General features: G+C 38.3%; 6 protein-coding genes, 1 long non-coding RNA gene, 1 other non-coding gene and 2 pseudogenes across 8 annotated transcripts; 8 read left to right on the top strand and 2 right to left on the bottom strand.

Annotated features, from left to right (window-relative positions):
- Positions 1 to 2164: 2164 nt before the first annotated feature.
- LOC103847137 (protein Dr1 homolog) lies at positions 2165 to 3402 on the bottom strand. Its single transcript, XM_009124182.2, has 5 exons — positions 3247 to 3402; positions 3097 to 3162; positions 2898 to 2987; positions 2657 to 2820; positions 2165 to 2580 (listed from the first exon to the last, which is right to left on the bottom strand). The coding sequence occupies exons 2-5, from the start codon at positions 3149 to 3151 to the stop codon at positions 2389 to 2391; spliced, it is 501 nt and encodes a 166-aa protein (XP_009122430.1). The 5' UTR covers positions 3152 to 3162; positions 3247 to 3402; the 3' UTR covers positions 2165 to 2388.
- A 2301-nt stretch (positions 3403 to 5703) lies between these two features.
- Positions 5704 to 7384, top strand: LOC103847136 (H/ACA ribonucleoprotein complex subunit 2-like protein). Its single transcript, XM_009124181.3, has 4 exons — positions 5704 to 5963; positions 6048 to 6117; positions 6875 to 6980; positions 7064 to 7384. The coding sequence occupies exons 1-4, from the start codon at positions 5831 to 5833 to the stop codon at positions 7223 to 7225; spliced, it is 471 nt and encodes a 156-aa protein (XP_009122429.1). The 5' UTR covers positions 5704 to 5830; the 3' UTR covers positions 7226 to 7384.
- Positions 6221 to 6326, top strand: LOC117129460 (annotated as a pseudogene).
- On the top strand, positions 6443 to 6550 carry LOC117129461 (annotated as a pseudogene).
- LOC117129459 lies at positions 6657 to 6773 on the top strand. Its single transcript, XR_004453108.1, has one exon. It is a non-coding gene; the product is annotated as a small nucleolar RNA snoR100 (small nucleolar RNA).
- Positions 7385 to 7513: 129 nt separating the features above from the next.
- LOC103847135 (agmatine deiminase) lies at positions 7514 to 10736 on the top strand. The gene is made up of 10 exons (XM_009124180.3): positions 7514 to 7771; positions 8431 to 8544; positions 8635 to 8724; positions 8807 to 8891; positions 8971 to 9026; positions 9112 to 9190; positions 9260 to 9394; positions 9472 to 9704; positions 10146 to 10304; positions 10402 to 10736. Exons 1-10 carry the CDS (start codon positions 7682 to 7684, stop codon positions 10510 to 10512), a joined length of 1152 nt encoding a protein of 383 aa, XP_009122428.1. The 5' UTR covers positions 7514 to 7681; the 3' UTR covers positions 10513 to 10736.
- A 123-nt stretch (positions 10737 to 10859) lies between these two features.
- LOC103847133 (serine/threonine-protein kinase 16) lies at positions 10860 to 13066 on the top strand. Its single transcript, XM_018655599.2, is given in 6 exon segments — positions 10860 to 11158; positions 11606 to 11748; positions 11867 to 12010; positions 12080 to 12265; positions 12394 to 12518; positions 12603 to 13066. Coding segments are annotated over 6 exon segments (1032 nt in total). The 5' UTR covers positions 10860 to 10953; the 3' UTR covers positions 12832 to 13066.
- An 80-nt stretch (positions 13067 to 13146) lies between these two features.
- Positions 13147 to 15191, bottom strand: LOC103847132. Its single transcript, XR_004452295.1, has 2 exons — positions 14083 to 15191; positions 13147 to 14006 (listed from the first exon to the last, which is right to left on the bottom strand). It is a non-coding gene; the product is annotated as an uncharacterized LOC103847132 (long non-coding RNA).
- Positions 15192 to 19058: 3867 nt separating this feature from the next.
- Positions 19059 to 23016, top strand: LOC117129336. The gene is made up of 3 exons (XM_033282943.1): positions 19059 to 19623; positions 19770 to 20111; positions 20231 to 23016. The coding sequence occupies exons 1-3, from the start codon at positions 19059 to 19061 to the stop codon at positions 23014 to 23016; spliced, it is 3693 nt and encodes a 1230-aa protein (XP_033138834.1).
- Positions 23017 to 23484: 468 nt separating this feature from the next.
- LOC103847131 (nucleolin) lies at positions 23485 to 24672 on the top strand. Its single transcript, XM_009124179.3, has one exon. The coding sequence runs from the start codon at positions 23534 to 23536 to the stop codon at positions 23939 to 23941; it is 408 nt and encodes a 135-aa protein (XP_009122427.1). The 5' UTR covers positions 23485 to 23533; the 3' UTR covers positions 23942 to 24672.
- The last annotated feature ends 31 nt before the right edge of the window (positions 24673 to 24703 follow it).

Below are 24703 nucleotides of genomic sequence, written 5' to 3'. Positions count from 1 at the left end.
TTCTAAGGTTCATGGTTCTAAACAAGACTCCTTGAAACACATCCTCGGAATCTCAAATCATGGTGGTGGTGGGAAGTATTTGGGTCTACCAGAGCAGTTTGGACGGAAAAAAAAGAAATGTTTAGTACAGTTGTTCAACGTGTTAAACAGAGAACGTCTCATTGGAGTACTAAATTTCTTTCACCAGCTGGTAAAGAAGTTATGATCAAATCGGTTGCCGTATCAACCCCTATTTATTCTATGTCACACTTTAAACTCCCTGTTGCAACAACACAAGAGATAGATGCCATTTTAATGAGATTCTGGTGGGGAAAAAATGATCTTAAAGGTCTACCATGGGTGGCTTGGAAAAAACTACAGTATACGAAGAAAGAAGGAGGACTTGGATTCAAAGATTTACCCAAGTTTAATGATGCTCTGCTTGCCAAACAAGCATGGCGAATCTACTCAAAACCAAACTGTCTTTTTTCCAAACTTTATAAAGCCCGATATCTTAAAGGAAAACAACTTCTAGAAGGGAAAACATGTCGTAAGCAGTCATATGGATGGAAATCTTTGCTTGCTGGTATTGATGTTTTAAAGAAAGGATGTAGCTACATTGTGGGAAATGGCAAAGATATACGAGTTTTTCAAGATAACTGGTTACCTGTTATCCCACCTCGGCCTGCTTCTACAACAATGAATTGTGATTTATTCGTTAGTGATTTGATCACAACTTCACCTTACAAACATTGGAATCCGGTGGCACTACAGTCCTATTTATGCGACGAGGACCAACGTCTCGTAAGCCAGATATATTTAAGCCAAACAGAAAAAGAAGATAAGTTGATTTGGAGTCATACACGAGATGGAAACTATACGGTGTCTTCTGGGTATAAGGTTGCTAGGCATGCACCAGATTATTTGATTGAAGCCCCTCCAATTCCTTATGGTGATCCTATTCTAAAGGATAAGGTTTGGAAATTAAATATAATGCCCAAACTTAACCATTTTCTTTGGCGTATTCTATCAAAGGCTATTGGAACAACTACAAGACTAAATTCAAGAGGAATGAATTTAGATCCTATCTGCCAGAGATGTGGATTGGCAGAAGAGACAATCGACCATTGTTTTTTCACGTGCCCCGATTCAATATGTATTTGGAGACTTTCAAATCTACCTTTTATGGGTCCATTATTAACAAATGATTCTATGGACAATAAAATCGGGTTTCTGCTGAATATTCAGGGCGTACAATCTCTTTCTCTTTATCAACGGTTATTACCTTTTTGGTTACTATGGCGTATATGGAAAAAGAGGAATTTCCTTCTTTTTAGGAAACAAATACTGCAACCAAATGTCATAGTGGACAATGCTTGCGCTGACGTAAGAGAATGGATATCTCATTTATGTTCATCATCTCCTACAGTAAACAATACAAGTGTAGGTTCTTCTTTGCATGCCTTATCATCATGGAAACGTCCAGATCAGGGTTTTCTAAAATGTAATTACGATGCTGCATATGATTTAAATTCGAACCAAGTTCGAGGTGCATGGATTATCCGGAACTGTTATGGTCATCCTTATATGTGGGGTTCGGCTAATTTGGGGTTCGCTAATTCCAGTTTAGTTGCAGAGACAATGGCTTTACTGGTGGCAATGCAGAATGCTTGGATAGGAGGATATAGTGATATGATTTTCGAAGGGGACTCAGAAATCTTGGTTACAACGATTAATGATCATCTAACAAATCCAACCATTCAGAATCTTCTTGAAGAAATTAATAGATTGAAGAATAGGCTTTCTACAACAACATTTACTTTTGTCAAACGTAATGGAAATCAAGCCGCGCATGAAATTGTTCGCCATGGTCCAGCAAATTCTATTTTTGAAAATTGTAAAGTTTATCCACCTAAGTGGTTAACTCCAACTTTGTATTCAGATATTATGCTTTCATATTAATAAAATTTAAGTTTGTCGAAAAAAAAAAATATAACACAAGCAACTCAGATACCTTTTTGGGCCTAGTTAAAATCCGGACAGCCCAAACGTTATTTATTGCTTTTGACTCTTTTTTTTCAAAACTTCTTATACTTTTTTTTTGTAGTAGCTTCACATCAGAGTTGGTGTGATAACTAAATTGAAAACGAAATCCAGGATTTAGAATAATCAACTCATAAACACATGGAACAAGGATCTGGATCTGACAGTTGCAAAGAAACAAAGCAATGCTTACTAATTACATCTGAATCACCAAGTGATTTTACGTTCAAAAGAAGAAGAAAAACAAATCTAAGTTAAAATGTAAAGAGCATATCAACACCAAGACAGACTTCTTTTTTTTGCACTTTACAGAGAAATGCTAGAAAAAAAGACAATGTTAAATAAAGGCTTCTCCCTTCTTCTTGATTAGCTTTGTAGATTTGACTGCTGTTGGGTATCTACTTGTTGCTCAGGATCTGGCTGAGGAACAGAAACACCACCACCACCACCATTCATTCTAGCTCGAGCTTCAGCAAACATCCTCTGTTGTTCCGCTGCTGCTTCCTCCTCCGTCATCTCTGCTCCGCTGTTCATCTTCACACTCCTCTGTGAATCTTGCTGCACCACAATTTTACAAAACACCAAAATTCAGGTTCTGGCATTTAAAGCAACTCGGACAATGGAGGGATCTTACCATGGTTTCGTATCGATGCTGCTCATAAGCAGCGTAGACTTCTTCAACGTATTCCCCAAAGCCAAGAACCTGAAGCGCTTTGAGAACATGCTCAGGTGCGATCGTTCGCTTATCCTCTTTGTTACAGACTTCATTAGACTCTGACGATATAAGATTAATGAACTCTGCGATAAAAACAAAGATTAGCAGCTACATATACACCTAACGATATAGATTATCATAAAAGACTCGATCATATTACCAACACAACACTCGATGAGAAGATCTTGAGCATCTCTAGCAACACGAACATCTGCTGGTAACATCTCCTTTATTATTTTAGTCATCGTAGCTGAGAAACATCACAAGAACAACAATAACGTATTGTAAATTACGAGCCTCATGGAAACTACTGATGCAATCAATCCTTGAATCGCAAATTCAATAGAGATCAAAGGAACCTTTAGGAAGCGAAGCATCTTCCTTAGACTTTCCAACTATATCCATCGGATCCATCGTTTATCTCTCTGCAGATTTTCAATTCCAAAAAAAAACGATATCTAATATGATGAAGAAGAACAAAGAGAGAACGAATCGAGTAACCGACTGACCTCAGATCGAACCGGAGGCTGAGTCACGACGGAGACGGAGGAACGGGGATCTTATCGGCGTGTTTTTTTTTTCTCTCTTCTTTTCGCACTTTCTCTCTCTCTCTCTACACGGAAGTCGATTAGGGTAAGAGATATTAAATGGGCTTTTTACTAGACCTTTTGAAGCTGGCCTGAACCGGCCCGTTCCAGCGTTTATTCTCTGTTTTTGATTTTGAATAACCAAACCATCCGGTTAAAGGGCTGGATAGTTTTGTAATTACGAGGGAGTTATAACTAAAGTCATTGGTTGATTTGATCAAAAAAAAAAAAAAGACATTGGTTGATTTTGTTGTTATATATTAAAAAAAAGTCCAAACCTGATCCATCGTAAATTCAGGAGAGAAAAGAAAAAAAAGATTACAGAGATGGGTATCTAATCAATCAGATTCTGGTTGACTTGTTCAAACATTATCACTCTGTTTCCTTCTTTTTGTGTTTGACTTTCTGTGTAGATCCATAGATCTTACATGAACTCCAGATTCCTTTTGTCCCAGTTTATCTGCAGATGCATGTGTGTTTCATAGATTTGTTCTACGTTATTATTTTATTCTTGTCCATGTGCGTCTGTCTTGATTGATGAGCCAATAAAGATCCAGCAACTATTGTTACTTATTGTGCTTGTTTTTTGACCATTGTTTTTCAGATCTGAGATTTATTGTTTGCTCCAAATCGGGAAATTATTCTTTTTTCCCCATTTCATTTCATTTCATTTCATTTAAAAACTTTTAATTTGTTAGAGAAAAAGGAGTGAAAGATGCTGGAGGCAGCGGTTGATCGATCTCTTTGTGGGAATTTTTGAAAAACAAAATTAAAAGCATGAACAGATCGATAAACCTGTGCATCCAGCGGTCGCCTCTTCATCAATCATCACTTTTTAATCCGCTTTTAACTTTCAAAGATTACATAATCTTTTTTTTTTTTGGTTATTGACTCGATCTCTTGTGTACGCAGTAAATTGGTTTCCTAGTACTTTTGTTTGTTTGTTAATTGAGTATACATATGTTCATAGTTGACTGATATTCCCTTTGCTTTAAGTCAATGCTATCCAGTGGATCTGGAGTTTGATTATTTCGAAGAAAAAAATCAGTTTTTTTTGTATGAATTATGATTCATCTTGTATGTTCTGTTCTCAAAGACGTTGTTATTATGTTTCATGTAACCTCTTGGTTTCATAAAGTGATGAATGCTTGCATAACACATTTGTATTTCATCTTTACTTAAGAGGATTTTAAGCGCTTGTTTCTGGCATCATAATCTTAGTTTCTATCCTATTTCGTAGTGATTCGATTTGCAGGGATTATATTTCTCAGTTGAAGCCATGCCACTGGTTCTTGTTACTGTTGGAAGCTGATTTCATGTTTACTCTGAAAGTAGATTTGGTTCGGCGACGCTTTGAGTTGGTTCTAGTAATTTATTTCTACCTGTAAACATAGGAGATGGATACTAGTTATATAGCATTTATTTTCTGACTTCTGCTATATATTTTTTCTTGGCATGTTTCAAAATTATCAATCAAATTTCCACATTTTAATGTTCTATGATATTTATGCTAAAGATCTTTCCAACATAAAGAAAATTATTTATTCAAACTCTTAATGTTATCTGTTCCTCTGAAAATCATGAACTCACCTGAAAATGGTCCTGCGTTTTAGGTTTGTTAATACTATCTGCCACTTAACATGGGATGTGTTGCTGTTTGCATTCCACCCATGGATGATGTGGTAAGTCTGAATAAAGAGTTCAACAATGGCCTGGTATTCCATCAGCTTATTGACCAACTAAACCATCTATCAACAAATTAATTAGTTGGTCTTTAATATAAAATTGAACAGATTGGGGGAATCAGGTATAAGGTTATTATGGGAGCTTTAAACCATCTCCAACATATTTTACTATTTTTTTCAATAAAAAAAATATTAAATATGAGACTTGTTTTAATATATTTCTCTAAAATATCAATATCTAAATAAAAATTAAAAGATAGATTAACATTTCTCTAAAAATAGAAGAAAAATAGCAATATACAATTTAGAACAAAAAATAATAGAGTTGAAATAGTAGATAGTTTACATGGTAGGCCGTAATAGATGATCCGTCCATCCCTGACATTAGTTGGAAGGTATTCCAAATTTGGGTCAGACAGTATGGTACGTTTTCGGGCTAGTCCACTCTGTAGCACTAAGTGCGTTTTTTCCAGGACCGTTCGGATCAGCCGATAAAACTTATAAATAAATAAAAAATCTCTCCCATAAATCCTGTTACAGAAACAAATATAGAGATGAATTGGAGTATTATGTTTCCGAGCCTATCATGATCCGAAACAGCGCGCACCCAAACACGTTTCTCTTTATTAAGGCCCACATAGTTTAGCCCATTAAAAAAATCTAATAACTACACATACGCTTCAAGCCCATGTGGCCTTAGGGCTTCCAAGACTCTCTTCTTCTGCACAAGGCACATGTATAAAACCCCTCATGGTTTGGTAGCAATTGTCATAAACCCTAGCTCACTTCCGCCACACTTTTTACTCAGTTGCTAGCTCAACATGGGAAGCGATACCGAAGCAGAGAAGTCGAGTCAAAAGGAGGAGAAGAAGAAGGTTATCTCTCTTGCCCCTATCGCCAAACCTCTCGCCGGCAAAAAGCTCCAGAAGAGAACATTCAAACTCATTCAAAAAGGTACCAATCTTATACATGCTCACTCCCATTAGTGTTCCTTTGACACTAAAATAGCCTCTGATATATTGTATCTGTTTGTTTCAGCTGCTGGAAACAAATGTTTGAAGAGAGGCGTGAAGGAAGTTGTCAAGAGCATAAGACGTGGCCAAAAAGGGTTCGTTTTTTTTTCTGTTTCCTTTTCATTTATTCTCGCGAGTGCAGTATATGTTAGTTTAATTAAAACCGTGTACAATTAAGCCGATGCTCTGGATTGAAAACAATGAATGTAGCATGGTACTGTACACGAAAACTGAACCATGGATCGACATGTCTGCCATCTATGAGTTTAAATATGATTAGACGGCCTGGTTTAGATCCACATTATATCCCTCTGTTGTTGTTATTATTAGCTAATTGTAATTAGTATGCATCTATTCTAGGAAATAGATTGTGATTACATTAATCCGTGTACAATTAAGCCGATGCTCTGGATAGTAATAGAATGAAGGAAGCATGGTACTGTGCACGAAAACTGAGCTTGCTGCGGATTGATATGTCTGCCCTCTTTGAGTTTCTCTGATCAGAGGGCCTGGTTGAGATCCACATTCTATATTTTTTTTGCTTGTGCTTATGTTTGGTTATTTAGTTTAGTGTTCTTCGATGATCTTTGTTTTGTAATCCGTGTGCAATTAAGCCGATGCTCTGGATTAAACATAATGAATGTAGCATGGTACTGTACACGGAAACTAAATCATGAGTTTGAAATGTCTGTGCCCTCTCTGAGTACCTAATCGGTTCTTTGATTTGCGGGCCTGGTTTAAACCCACATTCTCTTGTATATTTTTAGCTGAAAAATGATTACTTGTTGCGTTGATGCTCTACTGTGTTATTCCTCTTATTTGTATTGTAATAGATTTTTTATGTTTTTGTAGACTATGTGTTATAGCTGGAAACATTTCTCCCATTGATGTGATTACCCATCTCCCAGTCTTGTGTGAAGAAGCTGGTGTTCCTTACGTCTACGTTCCATCCAAAGAAGTAAGCCAATGTTCTTAAATTCTAAATCTATCTTCTCATTGGTCTTCTTGCTCGTGTCTAAATTTGTATGATGTTATAATTAGGATCTTGCGCAAGCCGGGTCTACGAAACGACCAACATGTTGTGTATTGGTCATGCTTAAACCGGCCAAGGGAGAGCTTAGCGCAGAAGATCTTGAAAAGTTGAAGACAGACTACGAACAAGTCTCTGAAGATGTTAAAGAGCTTTCAACTTCAGTAATCTGATTAGGAACTAGAATCAGAGATTCTGTTGTGCATTGGTGGCTTTTTGGTTATTGAAAATGACGAGATGAAGGCGCTTATAACGATTGTAATTTAGGATCATAAAACAATGTTTTTTTATCAGTGATATTTTACTGATGGGCTACTAAATCTCTTCATTAATTACATTTCTAACAGCTTGAAATGTCAAAACAGTAATTTATTCAGACAAGTTCGTACAGGATGGGCGGAGATTCTTATTCTGATTGCCAGCTGTCAGTAAGTAAGGTCTAGATTCCGATTCCAGTAGAGGTGTGGGGTCGGGAATTGAGAGTTGAATAGTAAAGTACTGGGGTCCAATTAAAAGAAGACAATAAAACTATGTGGGTCTCCTAATAAAACCTTCACAAGTAGAGCATCACAGTTAAAATATCTGACTTGTCAGCTCTCTCCCACCTATCACGCAGAGATAATCTGAGAATGGAAGAGTCACGAGAATCTCCGGCGGATCACGGCTTTTACATGCCGGCGGAGTGGGAACCTCATGCTCAAACCTGGATCGGTTGGCCTGTATGTATAATCTCTCTTTTTCTTCTCGTAACTCCATTTACGTAGAGAATGAATGTTTGTTCCTTGATTGGAGAAAAGAAGTTAAAGGCGATTCTCTAGAACTGGATCTAGCTAGCTGCTTATAACTTCTGCATGCGGATCTTTGTTTTTTTCGTTTCTTGATCCTGATCTGTTTATGACTTTCACTCGTTTGGCTTTTTTTTTAAAATAATTATAATTATATAAATCAGCCCTTAAAAACGGGAATTAGATCCGGTTACAAGAAGGTTTTTTGAACAAAATTTTCAAGGTCAACCTAATACAAAGCTAGCTTCGCCCACCCATTAAATCCGGCACATTCCGCTAGCCCGTCCTAGAAATTTCTTAGAATCGGTTATCATTTTCAGCCATCGACGAGAATCACTAGAAAGTGAGGTTCTCCTTTTTGCCATTGACAAGAATCACTCGTTTGGCTTTTGCGAAGGTTTAGCTTCTAGATTACGTTTTTTGTTCTCTCCTCTTCCTCGTCAAGTCTGTTGTGAAATGTTTCAGTTTCAAGTTAACTTATAGATATGAGATAAGAGATTGGATCTGTGGCAGCGCAAGCTATAAACATGCTTTTGTGATGTTGGATTTGGGTTTTAATTCTGAGTTTCTGACATAAAAACAATGGCTGGCAGGAACGGCAAGATAACTGGCGTCACAACGCTGTACCTGCACAACGAGTGTTTGTAGATGTTGCAAAGGCAATCTCAGTCTTCGAGCCTGTGACAGTCTGTGCAAGCTCGGCTCAGGTGTGTTTAGTTAGAATCTTCATACCGGCGGAAATAGAAAAACATCATCTGAATTTTTTTTTTTTTTTTTTTTGCTTGCATGAATGTTAGTGGGAAAATGCAAGGAAACAGCTTCCAGAGGAGATCAGAGTTGTTGAGATGAGCATGAATGATTCTTGGTTCCGCGACTCTGGACCAACTGTGACTTTCTTTATCTTCTCACTTTTTTCTCATTTTACAAAACTCCTGTTACTAAACGTGTTTGCTTCTCTCTGTTTTTCAGTTTGTTGTTCGGAAAAGACCATCAAAGCTTAGCTCCCTTACCCGAAACATCGCTGGAGTCGACTGGAATTTCAATGCCTGGGGAGGTAAGGTTCTGTGGTTTTCTTCTCTAGAAATTTTTTAGTAACTGCTTAACACTCTTTTTGGACTTTTAAACAATGGCAGGAGCTGATGATGGCTGCTATAATGATTGGAGTCATGACCTCCTAGTTTCAAAAAAGGTTCATAAATGCTTAGCAAAACATTACTTATCAGTACCATGTTTCAAATACTTATTTGCTGCTTTTCTTCTCCCCCATAACTCAGATTCTCGCTGTTGAGCGGATTCCAAGATTTCAACACTCCATGATCCTTGAAGGAGGCAGCATCCATGTCGACGGGGAAGGTTTGTACAAACAACCTTGTAAATAAGCCTGAGTTTAGTTTCTTCACTTTGCTTGTTCTGCTGTTTCAGGTACCTGTCTTGTCACAGAAGAGTGTCTCTTGAACAAAAACCGGAACCCTCACATGAGTAAAGAGCAAATAGAGGAAGAGCTCAAGAGATACCTCGGAGTACAAACAATCATCTGGCTTCCTCGTGGTCTTTACGGTAACTTCACTCTTCTTGTCCCATACTAACTCTATAGAAACAGGCCATCTTATGCAAATTCGATTATTTTCTGGCAGGTGATGATGACACAAATGGACACATTGATAACATGTGCTGCTTTGCTAAACCAGGAGTTGTGTTACTGTCCTGGACAGACGATGAAACTGATCCTCAATACGAAAGATCAGTGGAAGCTCTTTCGGTTTTCTCAAACTCCGTTGATGCTCGTGGCAGGAAGATTCAAGTCGTCAAGCTCCACGTCCCTGGACCGCTTTACATGACCGAAGAAGAATCTTCCGGAATCATTCAGGCAACTATTTCTAACTAAATTTATATATAAATATAAGAGAAAATACATTAGAAATACATTATGATAGCACTAGAAAAATATTTAGAGCTAGGGTGGAGATTTGAGTTTAAGTTTTAAAATTTTATAAAATAAATAATAAATATTAAAATTTTGAAAAATAATTTCAAAAAGTATTTCAAATTAAAAAAAAAAGTTTGAAAAAAAATCAAAAAATAAAAATAAATTATTAAAAAATCGAATTTGAAAAGTTGAAACTATAAGTATTTATATATCTAGGTATTAAATTTTTCTACTTATTAAATGAAACATTTTAATCATTTTTTTCTTGGTCTATTTTTTAGATAAAAACTTGAAAATAGTAGAATTGCCCTATAAATAATCTCAGATTTGAGTTTTTTTTTTTAAATAGATTTGATAATGTAAGAAGTCACAATGTTGCAGGAAGGTGAAGCTAAACCAAGGCTGGCAGGGACAAGACTAGCAGCATCGTATGTGAACTTCTACCTAGCTAACGGAGGAGTAATCGTGCCGCAGTTCGGTGACGCTAAACGCGATGAAGAAGCGATTCGCGTCCTCTCAGAGACATATCCTCATCACTCGGTAAGTTAACAGTCTCTCCTTGATTCATAAAAATATAAGAGAGTGAAAAGAACAAACTAATCGATTTGACTTTGTTATCTTCTTATTCTTGAGGAAGGTTGTGGGGATTGAGAATGCAAGAGAGATCGTTCTAGCTGGAGGAAACATACATTGCATCACGCAGCAGCAGCCGGCGGAGCCTATTTCCGTCGCCGTCAACGGCGATTGACGGTGCCGCTCCCGGGGTTTTATGAATCCTGGCCGTTAGTTTAGTATTAAACCAGAACCGTTGTATTGTTTCTAAAACCGGATCGGTTTAATATTAGTAAACCATTTCTGTCGGTTTAAATACCAAATGGAAAATAAATTTTTATTGGACCCAAAAAGGTGTTGATTGTCTTCATGGTACGACTTTTTCTGGTTAAATTTTAAAATATTTTAATTTTGTAGTAATGGTTTGTTACCGGAACCAATAAGCTAATTGCAACAAATTAATTATGATTAATTTTAATTAGTGAAAATACGGAGAGCTATGCTCGTCTCGTAGAGCTGACATGAGAATGCTTAACTCTAGAGAATACTAAGAAAGACGACGAGATCTGGGAAATGCGAATCTGAAGATCTTCGAATTGTGTGATCTTCATCAGATCGAAAGGAGAAATTGCGAAGTATGGGCTGTTCGTTTTCGGGATTGAACGCGCTTTACGACGCCGTCAACGGCGGAGGCGACGTGTGGATCAATGAGAATCGGTTCAGAGTCGTGAGGCAGCTCGGCGAAGGCGGTTTCGCGTTCGTTTTTCTGGTTAAGGAGATCGTCGCCGACGCTTCCGGTGGCGGTCTGGCGAAGAAAGTCAAGGATCCGTCTCATATCTCCGGTTAGTATTGATAGTTTCCCTCGAATTGTTTCCCAATCGTGATTGAATCTGAGCTACTGTTTCTGTTTAGCTTCGTTTCCGTTTGCCATCTGCAACGTTGTATGTTAGGTTTAAGCTCGGAATCAATGTAGGAATCATATGTTATAGGGTTTAAGCTCGGAATAGGCGAATCTTGTACCACATAGAATGAGTTTAGAGCTTAGAACAAACAGATTCGATCCTGTGTAGTTAACCGCCAAGATTACAGTGAATCTACTTTCATATGGTTAAGACTCTGAATCAACCAATTTTGATTTTTTTTATAGCTGTTCGATCCACTATGCAGCTGAAACTATGGTATTCTAGAGATTGGTTCTTTGGCACCAGAACTTGGCTTGGTTCTTTAACATAATTCATCTTTGTACCATGGCTAAGGTCGATTTTTTTTAATCTGTGATTTGATTTTAGTTGATGGAACTTATGCTGTGAAGAAAGTTCTGATTCAGAACAAGGAGCAGCTAGAATTGGTGCGGGAGGAGATTCGTGTTTCGTCCTTGTTCAACCACCCTAACTTGCTTCCTCTCCTTGATCACGCTATTATTTCTGTTAAGGTAGATAAGCACTGCTCTCAAACTTTCATGCTTGATGTTTTGTTGATTACTTTTCTCTGTAGTTTTCTCATGTGAAGTCCGGTTTAGAAAAGTGTGTTGATTTTTTTGATCTGGTTAGGACGGTCAAGGGGGAGCTCGGAAACACGAGGCCTTCTTGCTATTCCCTGTTCACCTTGATGGGACCTTGCTGGATAACTCCACATCTATGAAGGCTAAAAAGGAAACATTCTCAACAGCTGATGCTCTGCATATCTTTCGTCAGGTAACATAACTCTCTTTTTTTAAAAATCCTTGCAAGTGTTTTGATTGCCGAAAGTTATTCCCACTGCAGCTTTGTGATGGGCTCCAACACATGCACTCTCTGGAGCCACCATATGCTCACAACGATGTCAAACCTGGAAACGTGCTTTTAACACGTAGAAAAGGACAGCCTCCTCTTGCGATTTTGATGGACTTTGGGAGTGCTCGTCCATCACGGAAGCAAATCCGCTCCCGTCAAGAGGCCTTACAGTTACAGGTTCTATATCCATTCCTTATTCATACTCATTACAAGCCCCTGAGATCATGCTACTACTCCGTATTGTGTATATATAATTCCATTTCTGATCGGTCATAAACTTGTTATGTTCTGTTGTGAAATTTTTCATGTTCTCTTCTTGACATTGTTCAGCACCGTTTCGAGCTCCAGAGCTCTGGGATTGCCCAAGCCATGCAGATATCGATGAGAGAACAGATATTTGGTCTCTAGGCTGCACGTTATACGCAATAATGTAAATACGATTATCATCCCTCTAAGATTAAACAGGTCATGTACTTAATTAATTGAAGAGAGAGACTATTGTGGGTTTTTGCAGGTATGGTATGTCTCCATTTGAATATGCACTTGGAGAATCTGGTGGGAGTCTTCAGCTAGCAATCGTGAACGCTCAGATAAAATGGCCAAACGCAGGACCAAAGGCTTCGTATCCTGAAGCTCTTCACCAGTTCGTGACTTGGATGCTGCAACCGCAGGCTGCGGTTCGACCGCGCATTGGAGATATCATCATCCACGTCGACAAATTGATCGCGAAATTTACCAAATGAATCATTTATTCTAGTGGTTTTTGAAAGAGGTAAAAGAAATGTTCACTAGGTACATTGGTACACATAAACGCATTGTCTCTCTCTTTTATTTACATGTTTAGGTATTTGATACATTCTTAATGTAATTTAAAACTATTAGCATTTGTTGTCTTTTGTTTATCTTGTGGTAACCAACAAATGACTTATGGACAACATATATATCCATGTAAAATAGTGTTTTTTTTTTAATGTAAAATAGTGTTGTTTGTGGTAGTAATGGTTTGGGTTCAAAAAAAAAAAAGTGGTAGTAATCTATCCTATACTAAAAGCCAAATATAAAGGGATTCTAGCATGTCCACATCATCAATTATATTTGGCCAATAAGAACATTTCATTAATCCACGCTGGCAAAAGAACTGGGTAGCAGATCTCTTTTTTTCTACGGGCTCTGCTGTGTTTAATGGACTTCTCCGGATCGTGTTGGGCTGTGTTACCCAGTTCGAATAATAAAAAAAAAACAAGGCACGACGGATAATACGAGGCGCGACGCTTCTTGCTCTTCGTCTTCCACCTTTCTTCACCATCGTTTCTGTTTTCCCGATCCAGAACTCCACAATCAATACTCCACTACCTCTCCATCCATCAATTCTTTCTTTATGATTTCGATTCCGTTTACCCTTACCCTCCTGCTTTATATACTGATTTTCTCTCCTAAATTAAAAGTAAATGTGGTTAAAATAAATATGAAAAATGATATTAAGAATTTTGTATTCTACTCAATTTTTCCATATATTATTGAACTTTGTTAATACTCAAAACCTTTTGGATATTGTTTTACTACTTTTCTGCCTTATGTAACATTAAAAAGAAAGAGGGATCAATGACAAACTATTAGCTTATTTTGGTTTCCAACATAAACACATCTCCACTTTTAACTATCTCAAACTTTAGCAATATATGAAAATACCAGCTCAACAGCACAGACATGCAACGAGAACAAACACAGTCAAAGTTCTAATGTTAGTCATGCAATATATACTTTTTGTTACATAGACTCAGAGGCGTGCGAGCACAAAAATCATACGTAGACAAAAAAAAAGATACCTTTTTTTTTTTAAATGTCCTATAAAATCAGTCACCTGAAAAACACTAAATATGCTCCCCTTGATGTCTTATGTTCGATGACATCGTTCCATCTGATCATATAGAGTTCTGATTATTATTCACAGTTTGACAAAATAGATGAAAGTAGATAACAAAAGATAGTTTTACCTTACTTAGAATTGTAAGAGAAAGTGAGATAAAGCTACTTTGTCAGTATGAAATCTTAAGCTTCAAAAATCAAAACTGCAGGTTTGTGTGTGAAAAGAAGACGTGAGCTGAAGATGAAGATGGTAAGTCATGAGGTTGTTTTTGTTACCCTAATTTTTTGTAAAATTACATGAATTAGCTTTGCAAAGAAATTTAACTTTAATATAGTGAACTAATAATGGATTAAAGAATGTGGCTCATATTTAGCCTACTGATATTATTATAAGGTTTTAAACTCAAGTCCACATATATATAACTTCAATATTATTTTATGTCTGTTATGCCTACAAATAAGTACTACCATCAATATGTTTAATTAATATTACTAATCTTAACTAATATATACATACATATGTTTTTATTAAGTGTTATATATACATATTTTCTTAACTAATATATTTATATATATAATATACATATACATATGTTTTTACTAATATAATTATTGTGTTTTTTGAAATAATGTTGATGCCCTAAACCAATATTTCTTTTAAGTTTAGGGAGACAATCATAGTTAAAGTATTACTGATATACAAAAATCACCCAAACAAAAAAATGAAACAAAATTAAATTGAAAATGACCAATAATATAATATTATTAACTTTTTTTTAAAGAAACATATCCAAACAAAAGTAGTCGCATTGTAGTTAAACATTAAAATAAAAATATTTAAAGCTGTAAACCGCGCGTAGCGCGGTTAAAAACTCTAGTGGTTTATAATGATTTCTTGTAACGAAGCATAACGTTTAGTATAATATTGTTGTGTAAGCTATATCGTACATTTAAGATGTGTGTAAAGCAGTGTTCACTAGGTGCATGGGTACAATAAATACATAGCCGTAGACGTAACATGTTGCTGAAGGAGTTATGAAATAATTACATTCAGACATACTTTTACACTTTCCTTTACACTCAGACATACTTCTACCATGTGGAGTACTTTATCTCATAAAAATGTCTCTTATACCCTCCAACTAAAAACACATGTTAACTAAATTACTTTTCATTTTATTTTTGTCACGTTTTAAAACTCAGATCCAAAAAACATAATTTTCTCTTACTTTTTTCTTTCTACCAAAAAATCACTTTACTCTTTTAGATCCTAATCTGATAATTTGTCTCTTCTTTTTCATCGATTATACATGGCGACCAATTCAATTGCTAAGACAGAGACGAAAGTGATACCGGAGATGGTAGAAAATCATCTTATGTTGGTGGAGGTCATGGTTACGGAAATGGAACTAACGAAAGTAAGAACACAAGGTAAAGATGCGTATGGAGTTGTTGCTCGAGGTGGAGCAGTCATGGAAAAGGTGATTTTATGGTGATGGTGTCTACGGAATCAGTGAAAAAAGAAGATCCATAAGTGGAAATAGACCATAAAACAGAGAGTATGGAGGAGGTGGCGGTAGAAAAACTTATGGAAATGGTTATGGAAGTGGTAGTGACGAAAGATGTGGATATTATATACAATTATATATGACCACGCCACTCTTGACCACATGTTTCTTGGCCAGCGCACTTCCTCAAAGTCACAGCCCTTCCCCCAACCACAAGTTCTCCACCCACACTAACATTAACCACACATCACCCACCAAACTGCAAATCCCCATCCACTACGAAACAGTAGATGTACTTGCTTCAATAATAGCCGTCTGATTTATTTTATAAACTTTTAATCCAACGGTTCTAATCTAATCGCACTGTTCAATAAACCTACTAAACTAATACTTTCAAAGCAAGTTAATTTTTGGCTATTTTACGTGTAGTCAGCATCGACTTAGCATTTCTCTTGTCCACGTGACCAACGTGAAGGGCAATAAAGGAAGAGAAAAATCAAAAGTAAGGGACAAAGTACACCTCATGGAGAAAGTGTGTCAACATGATAAAGACCCATGAGAAAGTACCCAATATTGTAAACTTCTCAGGAGTTATTCCCTACTTAAATGAAACTATTTTTTGGTATATGTTGAGAAAAATATATTCCACATGTCTATAGGTACGACGACCTTTTACTTTTACGGATTTGAGTCACTTCAGGGAAACAAAAGAAATAAATAGTGTAAGTCAATTTCTGGAAGATAAATGTCTGATCACCCGTTTATTTCACAGTCAGTAAAATTATTAATGTCAAACGTAACTTCTGGCTTCTGTGACTCTAAAGTAGAAAGATCTACAGTTCCCCACATAAAAAATGATGATCGTACCTTTATACCTATTCCTTCCTCTCTATGGCTCTATATTTCCATTTTCAGAAACTTCTGATATTTTGACCAATAAACCTAATATTTATATAATTAAACTGACGAAATTCATAAATAATTTCAGATATTTGGATTTGTACCAAACGTTCTATAATAATATAACGTTTCTTACAAAAAAAGTTGATTAACTCCATACCTCTTCGATATTACAGAATGATCCTGAACTGAAATTCAAGTGGTAGCCTGCACTGGAATTAAACCAATCCTGATATAGGTAAATTTACTGCACTGCATGTGAAAGAAATATATTTAATTTGCTGTATTGTGAGTCTTGTGACATTGCAAGCAAGAGCTGTTTGAACTTTTTGAAGAAGAGAGAAAGGACTTAACAGCAGTAAATTAAAGAAAGACAGAACAGCTCAAGTCACATGGATATAGTAATTTACTAAATTAAAATTTTATAAAGTGTTCACGCTTATTAAGAATTCAATAAATATTTATAAATTAATTTTTTTTAATTTTATTTTACATTTTCCAATAACTTTTCACCAATTAAATTTAATTAATTCAAATATTTTCATTTAATGTTTCTTAAAAGTATAAAAAATACCTTAAACATATAAAAAAATATATATTTGTAGAACAAGTAAAAAATCTATAACATCTTACTTTCGAAAACGGATGGAGTAATTTTGAGTACTTCATATTTACTGTCCATTACACATTTTCCAATTATTATCTCACCAGATCAAAGTTATTCTCCCTCCCCAACCATATTGATAATCGGATAGATTGCAAAAATAGAAACATAATAGAAACCCAACATAATAAAAAGCTTGAAAACATTCTTCCCTCACACTTTCCTTCGTTATAAGTGTGTTGTCCTCTATACTTACATGTAGTATTAAAATATAAAATATCATTGATTAATGATTAGTATTGGTACATTGTCGTTAAAAAAAAGTATTGGTACATTGTATATGTGCATACTCTACGTACTCTCACTTTGAATATAATATCCCAAAGCATTGGTGTATCTTTACAATACGATCGTTTCGTGTGTAGAAAGAAGGGATATGCATTTCTTTTACACACTAATGGGAGTGTAGAAGAAAAAAAAATGAATAAATTATAATTATGCACTTTATTATATCGTCTTTTCTTCATGTGAAAGGATAAGTTCCAATATTACAAACTCAATGACATCTATTAAAACTATCTTGTTTTTAAGATATAGTATGAAGCTTTAAGTTATTGCATTTAAAAGATATAGTATGAAGTTTTAAGTTATTGCTACCTCTGCGAGATAAGATATTTCACTTTCTCTCCTTCACGACTTCTAGCTGGACTCTTGCTGTTCTCAATCAACTCTCTCCATTTATGGCACTCTCGTCTCTCTTTCTCTCTCTAAGTTCTTAACTCAATTCTTGTTGACATTTTATGAAAGTGTTTTTTTTTGGAGGGGGGGGGGGGATTAAATTTTTCATTAAAGCTGTAACTACAAAACGTAAACATGGATGATATATAAGAGTCATGCAAATTTGAATTCGATTCGCTTGAGTATAATGTTTTTGACCAGTTAAATCATGGTTTATAATTCTCGAGTACCGAAAAACATAACCTTTTAGTGGACTCTGTTTGTTTCTATTTAAACTAGCAAGATTATGAAATACATGTGGATTGATTTGTGTTTTGCTTATTTAAATATGACAAAGACAAAACATTGAATAACGATTAATATTGTGTTTCTTCAAGCGCTTTCTTTTGCTATACTGTTTTGCTATTTTGTTAAATTTTAACTATTGGATGGGTATATTTGTCTCCTCCATACACTAGACACAGAGAACATAGGCGTGCTAGCCGGGCAGATAACCCACAGCTGTATAAGCAAAGGATGGAACCAGTAGTCCGCCATCCAAGAGCTCCAAGCGCCACATCAAGAGATACAGACGTAGCGCTTCTGCAACCCAGGCCACCGGTGGAGCGCAACCTAAACCTTACTGACTTTCCCCCTCCACCACCACTCCCTCGCATCCCAACTACTGATGAAGTCATGGATGATCTCCGGGAGGTTACCTACCAGTATGTTAACTGCCCTGATCCTACTGAAAGTGCAGCTCGTCGACAACGGGTCCTAGATGGCGAAGCTAATGGCTTAATGGAGGAGACTGCCGCTAGGATCATAGCACAAGCAAAGGAGACGGCAGGGGCATCCTCTTCCCAAGCTGTGGGAGAAGAAATATGACTAGGCACGGGGTGTTAAGACTTCTCTCACCGGCAAATGAGGAGTCATTACAGGTCCAAGCGACTCTGCCGGCACTGCCGAGAGGCGAAGGCCGTCCTCCAGCTCCAAAAAGAAGAACGACATTATCACGCCATCTGAATGGCTCGGTTTCAAGGAAAAATAATCTCTCCAGAACCCAGAGACTTTCTGGTACGGGCAATGGTAGAGATACCACGGTGGGGCCTTCACGACGAACGCCTAGGTCCTCTATCAGGCGCTCCAACGCACCTAGACAGAGGCGCTCAACGCAAATAACCCCCTCGCCTAATCTGCACCCACCAAATGCTTCCTCTCCGGATATAGCTGCAGGGCAAAGGAGGATCCGATCAGAACTACAGGATGAGCAGCAGGGGGATTTTCATTCCCCATATCCAAAGCTTCCTTAGCCTCGGTAAGCTGGAACTGTTGCGGGTTGGGGAACCCCGAAACAGTCCAGCGATTAAAGGATATGCAAAAGAGCATATCTCCACACATTCTGTTCCTCATGGAAACTAAAAATTCAGATGAAAAGGTCCTTAAGGATCTTGAGGAAATCCATTTCGATCACCACTTTTTAGTTTCACCACATAGCCCGGGAGGGGGAGGCTTAGCGCTGTTATGGATGAATGAAGTCTCCATATCCGTTCTCTCATCATCGCATAATTTCATTGATACGTCTATTACTTATAAGGGAACTAGCTTCAACGCAACCTTTACCTATGGAGAGCCGGAAGTCTCCAAACGGCAACAGGTTTGGGATCAAATCTCACTGTTGGGGCAAGGGAGAAATGGTCCGTGGATGTTAACGGGAGATTTCAATGAGATACTGGATAGTAATGAGAAATCAGGTGGCAGATTGCGACCCGAAAGTTCCTTTGCTGCTTTCCGGAACTTCCTGGCGGAAAACGACCTCTTCGACCTTAGGCACACCGGGAATTTCCTGTCTTGGAGGGGTAAAAGAGGGGATCATCTAGTTCACTGCCGCCTAGACAGAACCCTAATCAACAGTGCATGGTTCGATGCGTTCCCGCAAGGTCACTGTCACTACCTTCGATTTGAGGGATCCGATCACCGTCCAGTTTACTCGGTTTTTGATTCGAAACGGGGAAGAAGGGAAATCTGTTCCGCTTTGATAGGCGTCTAAAGGATAATGTGGAAGTCAGAGATCTTATTAATGCAGTATGGAATACTGGAGCTTCACTCTCGGTTTCTCAACGCATCTCCGCAGTTAGACGAGCCATAGCTCGGTGGAGTAGAGAACACCACCTCAATAGCCGAAAAACGATTGAATCTCTGCAAGGTCTTCTGGACTCAGCTATGTCCTCGCCTGATACGTCGGAAGATTCGATTAGGTCCCTGAATAACCAACTCCTAGCTGCATATCAAGCGGAGGAAGCGTTCTGGCGACAGAGGAGCAGGCTCCTGTGGTTGGCTTTGGGCGATAAGAACACAGGGTTTTTTCACGCTGTCTCCAAAGGACGCAAAGCTAGGAACAGGCTCACGGTTCTGGAAAATGCCGAAGGTATCGTCATGTATGAAGAACACCAGTTTGCTGAGGAGATAGCCAGTTATTTTGACCTCATCTTCACATCTCAGAATGCTAGTGCAACGGAAGTGGTTTCACGTGCTTTATCTCCTAAGATCTCCGAAGCTACAAAAGAAGACTTACTGCCTTGCCCTCAGCCATGGAAATTAGGAACGCTCTCTTCTCTATTCACCCCGATAAGGCCCCGGGACCCGATGGGTTCTCAGCCTGTTTCTTCCAAGCGAACTGGCCGACGGTGGGAGATGCTATTGTTAAAGAAGTCCAGACTTTCTTCACGACAGGACGTATGCCGGACTCCATCAACTCAACACATATACGCCTTATTCCAAAAACACGAGAGGCAAAAGCGGTGTCTGACTTCCGGCCTATCGCGCTCTGCAACGTCTATTACAAGGTGATCTCCAAGTTGCTCTCGCTTCGTCTCAGATCGGTTATGGGAGACATTATCTCAGACAGCCAGTCGGCTTTTCTACCGGGTCGAGCAATTTCGGATAACGTGCTGATCACTCATGAAGTCCTTCACTACCTGAAGACCTCCGACGCAAAGAAGCGTTGTCATATGGCGGTTAAAACCGATATGAGTAAGGCCTATGATAGATTAGAGTGGGAATTCATACGTCAAGTGTTCGATCAGCTGGGTTTTGATGCGGTATGGACTCAATGGGTTATGCAGTGTGTGACTACAGTCACATACTCCTTTCTCGTTAATGATTCAGTGCTAGGAAACGTCCAACCCCAGCGAGGGATAAGACAGGGCGACCCTCTATCTCCATATCTGTTCATTCTTTGCGCGGAGGTTCTATCCGGCTTATGCTCTGCCGCGCAGAACAGCGGAGATCTGTCTGGTATAAAAGTGGCCCGGCAGTGCCCTAGGATTAACCATCTCCTCTTCGCCGATGACACAATGTTCTTTGTTCGAGCCGATATACGAAGTTGTCATACTCTTAATGCGATTCTGAAGGACTATGAGCTTGCTTCAGGTCAACAGATCAATACTTCCAAATCTTCTGTCTCCTTTTCCGCTAGAACACCACAGGGAACCCGCCTCAGGGTTAAAAACATCCTTGGTATAGCAAAGGAGGGAGGTGTGGGAAAGTATTTGGGTCTGCCAGAGCTCTTTACCCGCAAAAAGAGTGATCTTTTTTCTTCCATTGTCGATCGTATTACCTGTAAGGCGGCATCCTGGTCCACCAGACTTCTATCAGGGGCCGGTAAATTAACAATGCTGAAGTCGGTGCTTTCATCTATGCCCAATCATGCTATGTCATGTTTTCTTCTTCCAGCTGGGTTGTGTGCGAGAATTCAGTCGGCCCTAACACGCTTCTGGTGGGATGCTGATCCGACCACAAAGAAGCTGTGCTGGATCTCTTGGGATTCCATGGCTCAATCGAAGCAAAGTGGAGGCTTGGGTTTACGGGATATACAGGCTTTCAATGTAGCAATGCTCGCGAAACTGGCGTGGCGGATTCTTACAAGACCTGAGAGTCTGTTGAGCCGTATTTTGCTTGGTAAATATTGTCATGGCGCTGGTTTTTTGACAGTCCAATGCCCTTCATCACCATCCCACGGGTGGAGGGGGGTTCTAGAAGGACGTGATCTGATTCTGAGACATCTAGGGAAAGCTATAGGGAACGGGAACTCTACGAGCATTTGGGGAGAGTCTTGGATATCTACCACAGAGGATTTAAGACCCTATGGACCGACACGGGAACATGACAGAGACCTAGTAGTAGCAGACCTGCTTACCAGGGGAAGCCGCGAATGGATACCAGCAAGAGTGGAGCTTATTCTCCCAGAGGTAGCACACTATATCTATCAGATCAAACCAAGCACCTACGATGCGGAGGATGCTTTCTGTTGGCAGAAGACTCGCACTGGTGTTTACAGTGTCAAGACGGGATATTATGCAGCCATGGAAGCAACGGAACGGCTGGCGTTAGACCCCACAGTCCCGGATGAATTCAACTGGAAACGCCATATCTGGTCCATGTCCACTTCGGAAAAGCTGAAACTCTTTGTTTGGAAGCTATGCAGGGGAGCTCTGGCCCTGGGGGCCAACTTACAGCGAAGAGGTTTAGCTCTACAAGCTACCTGTCCACACTGCAATGCCTTGGAAACGGCTCTCCACCTTTTCTTCACCTGTCCTTTCGCACAACAAGTCTGGAGACTTGCTCCATTAACAGCTCCTGTGGACTGGCTCGACATCAACTCGCCATACCAAGCGCTTATCAGTGCCAGTTCACTCATTTGCTTACCGCCAACAGGACTTACTACCGACATCGTTTCATGGGTTCTGTGGGGTATCTGGAAGGCAAGAAACCTCCTTACTTTTGAGAACAGAGCTATCCCCGCACATAAGGTGATGACTGTCGCCATCTCCTCTGCTCGTGAGTGGTCCTCAGCTCAACTAGCAAACGCCCCAAAGACTTCAACAACAGCAGGCTTGGTCATGCCTCCGATGCTCCCCCGACCACTGCTTACCTGCAACTCCGACGCCTCCTGGATACAGGCGACGAAAATGGCGGGTCTTGCTTGGGTTCTTTCTGATTCAAGAAATGACCAGGTTCATACGGGTCAAGCCCGCTCTCTTTCTGTGTCATCACCACTCATGGCGGAAGCTTTGGCGATCAAGGGATTGCTCCTGGCGGCTTCACACCTCTCTTCACCAAACGTCTGGATAAAATCCGACTCCTTAGAGCTCATCCGAGCTATCAACTCGAATACATTTCCTATGGAGCTCTATGGAGTTCTCAAGGACATCGAGTTCCTATCTGCACCTTTTGATTTCATCTTCTTTTCGCATGTCTCAAGATTATGTAACTCTCGAGCTGATTCGTTGGCGAAGAATGCTCTGTTATGTGATTGTTCTATCTTGTACTGAACCCTTTATCTTATATATTTCAACTGTTGTTCAAAAAAAAAGGATGGGTATATTTGTCTTGTATTATTTAAGTCATGTATATTAATTTTAGGTTGTGAGCTGTCTTTTGGGTCAGAAAGAAGATGAGAGATAAATAGCATTTCTCAGGTGTTTTAAATACAACCTCTTTCTCCATGTCTATCTCCATCTCTCCCACCCAACTCCCTTATCTTTTTTTTAAGTCAGCCTCCCTTAGATATCTTTAGGTTTCCATGAAAAAAAAACCCAAGTAATTTCCATTGTTCCTCTTTTGCGAAGAATATTTATTTTTTACAAAGCAATAATAACTCATATTATTTTGAAAAAAACTTGTTAAACATGCATTCACACACGCTCTTACATATATAAATAGCTTCTCGTGGTGACGGTCTCACTCTAGGGTTTTTTCTTGTTGGTCTCTATTCTTGGGTCTTTTTGTTTCCTCTTCTGTTATTTAAATAAATATATACACTAAAAAGAGTAGTGATTATATTAAAAAATGGAGTCTGGAAAGATCTTTGGATCCGATGAGGATTCTCGCAGCTGTGAATCTGGATGGACAACGTATCTAGCCTCGCTCTCTAATGACCATGACCAAGACTGTTACCATGATGATGATGGTGACGAAGATAGCGATGGTGGTGACTCAATGGACTCTGATGCATCTTCTGGTCCCATGGAAGCCACTGCAAATCTCAAACTTCCTCAAGAGATCGCCGAGCAAAACTCTATAAAGAAAAAGAATAAGAAGACTAATGAAGAGATGATTTTGATGGAGACTAGGGTTCACAACAACAATCATGATGATGGTGATGATCATGAATTTGATGATGATGATGATGATGGTAATGATAGCTACAGTGCAGTTCATAGTTACGTTGGTTTTCGGTTAGACAAGAAGAACTAATTTGATTTTTGATTTTTGATTTCATGTTTATGTTTACTTAAATTTATGTTCCAGTGTTTTCTATTTATATGATCGAATGTTCTGTCCTCATGTCGTTTACGTTTTTAGTTTTAATGACGGAAAATTATTATCTTCCTGCTAATTAATTACATATATAGCCCATTTGATTACCACTGTTACTCCAGTAGCGGTGATTATAGTACTGATACAGTGATGAAGGTGATGATGAGGGTGACTATGGTGATGAATGATAATGAAGTAGCTAGGGTCTCTTGAGATGTACATCAATGCATCCATTATGGGTTTCTTAATGGTTTCCATAGTACCCCATTATGCCTTCTTTCTAATTTCTATGTTCTATCTAGCTATATTCATTTTTCATACTACTAGTCTACTACTAATTAAAAGAAATATACTGATTATCTTCCCACGAATATTGTGTTGGTGGTTTTTTTATTTTATTAATGTTAACTGATATTGTGTTGATGTTGCTTAAGAATTGGCACAGTTGTATTTTGTATGTATAAGCTCGTAACCTAATTATTTCAGCATGTGTATAGACAATTCAGGAAGAGCAGCTACACTCATAGACGCATTTTAGGATACCTTTGTTTACTACATTTCTTCGCATTCATGAGAAGTTTTTTTATATATTAATTAGAAACAAATTTTTTTTGAACATTATTAGAAACAAATTTACGACCAAAGTTTAAACAAAAACAAAAATTTTACGACCTATAACAGGAAAAAAAAACAGATAAA

The sequence above is a fragment of the Brassica rapa genome, chromosome A10 (assembly GCF_000309985.2).
Source record: "Brassica rapa cultivar Chiifu-401-42 chromosome A10, CAAS_Brap_v3.01, whole genome shotgun sequence".
Taxonomy (NCBI): Eukaryota; Viridiplantae; Streptophyta; class Magnoliopsida; order Brassicales; family Brassicaceae; genus Brassica; species Brassica rapa.
This window is presented reverse-complemented; position numbering and strand designations above follow the sequence as displayed.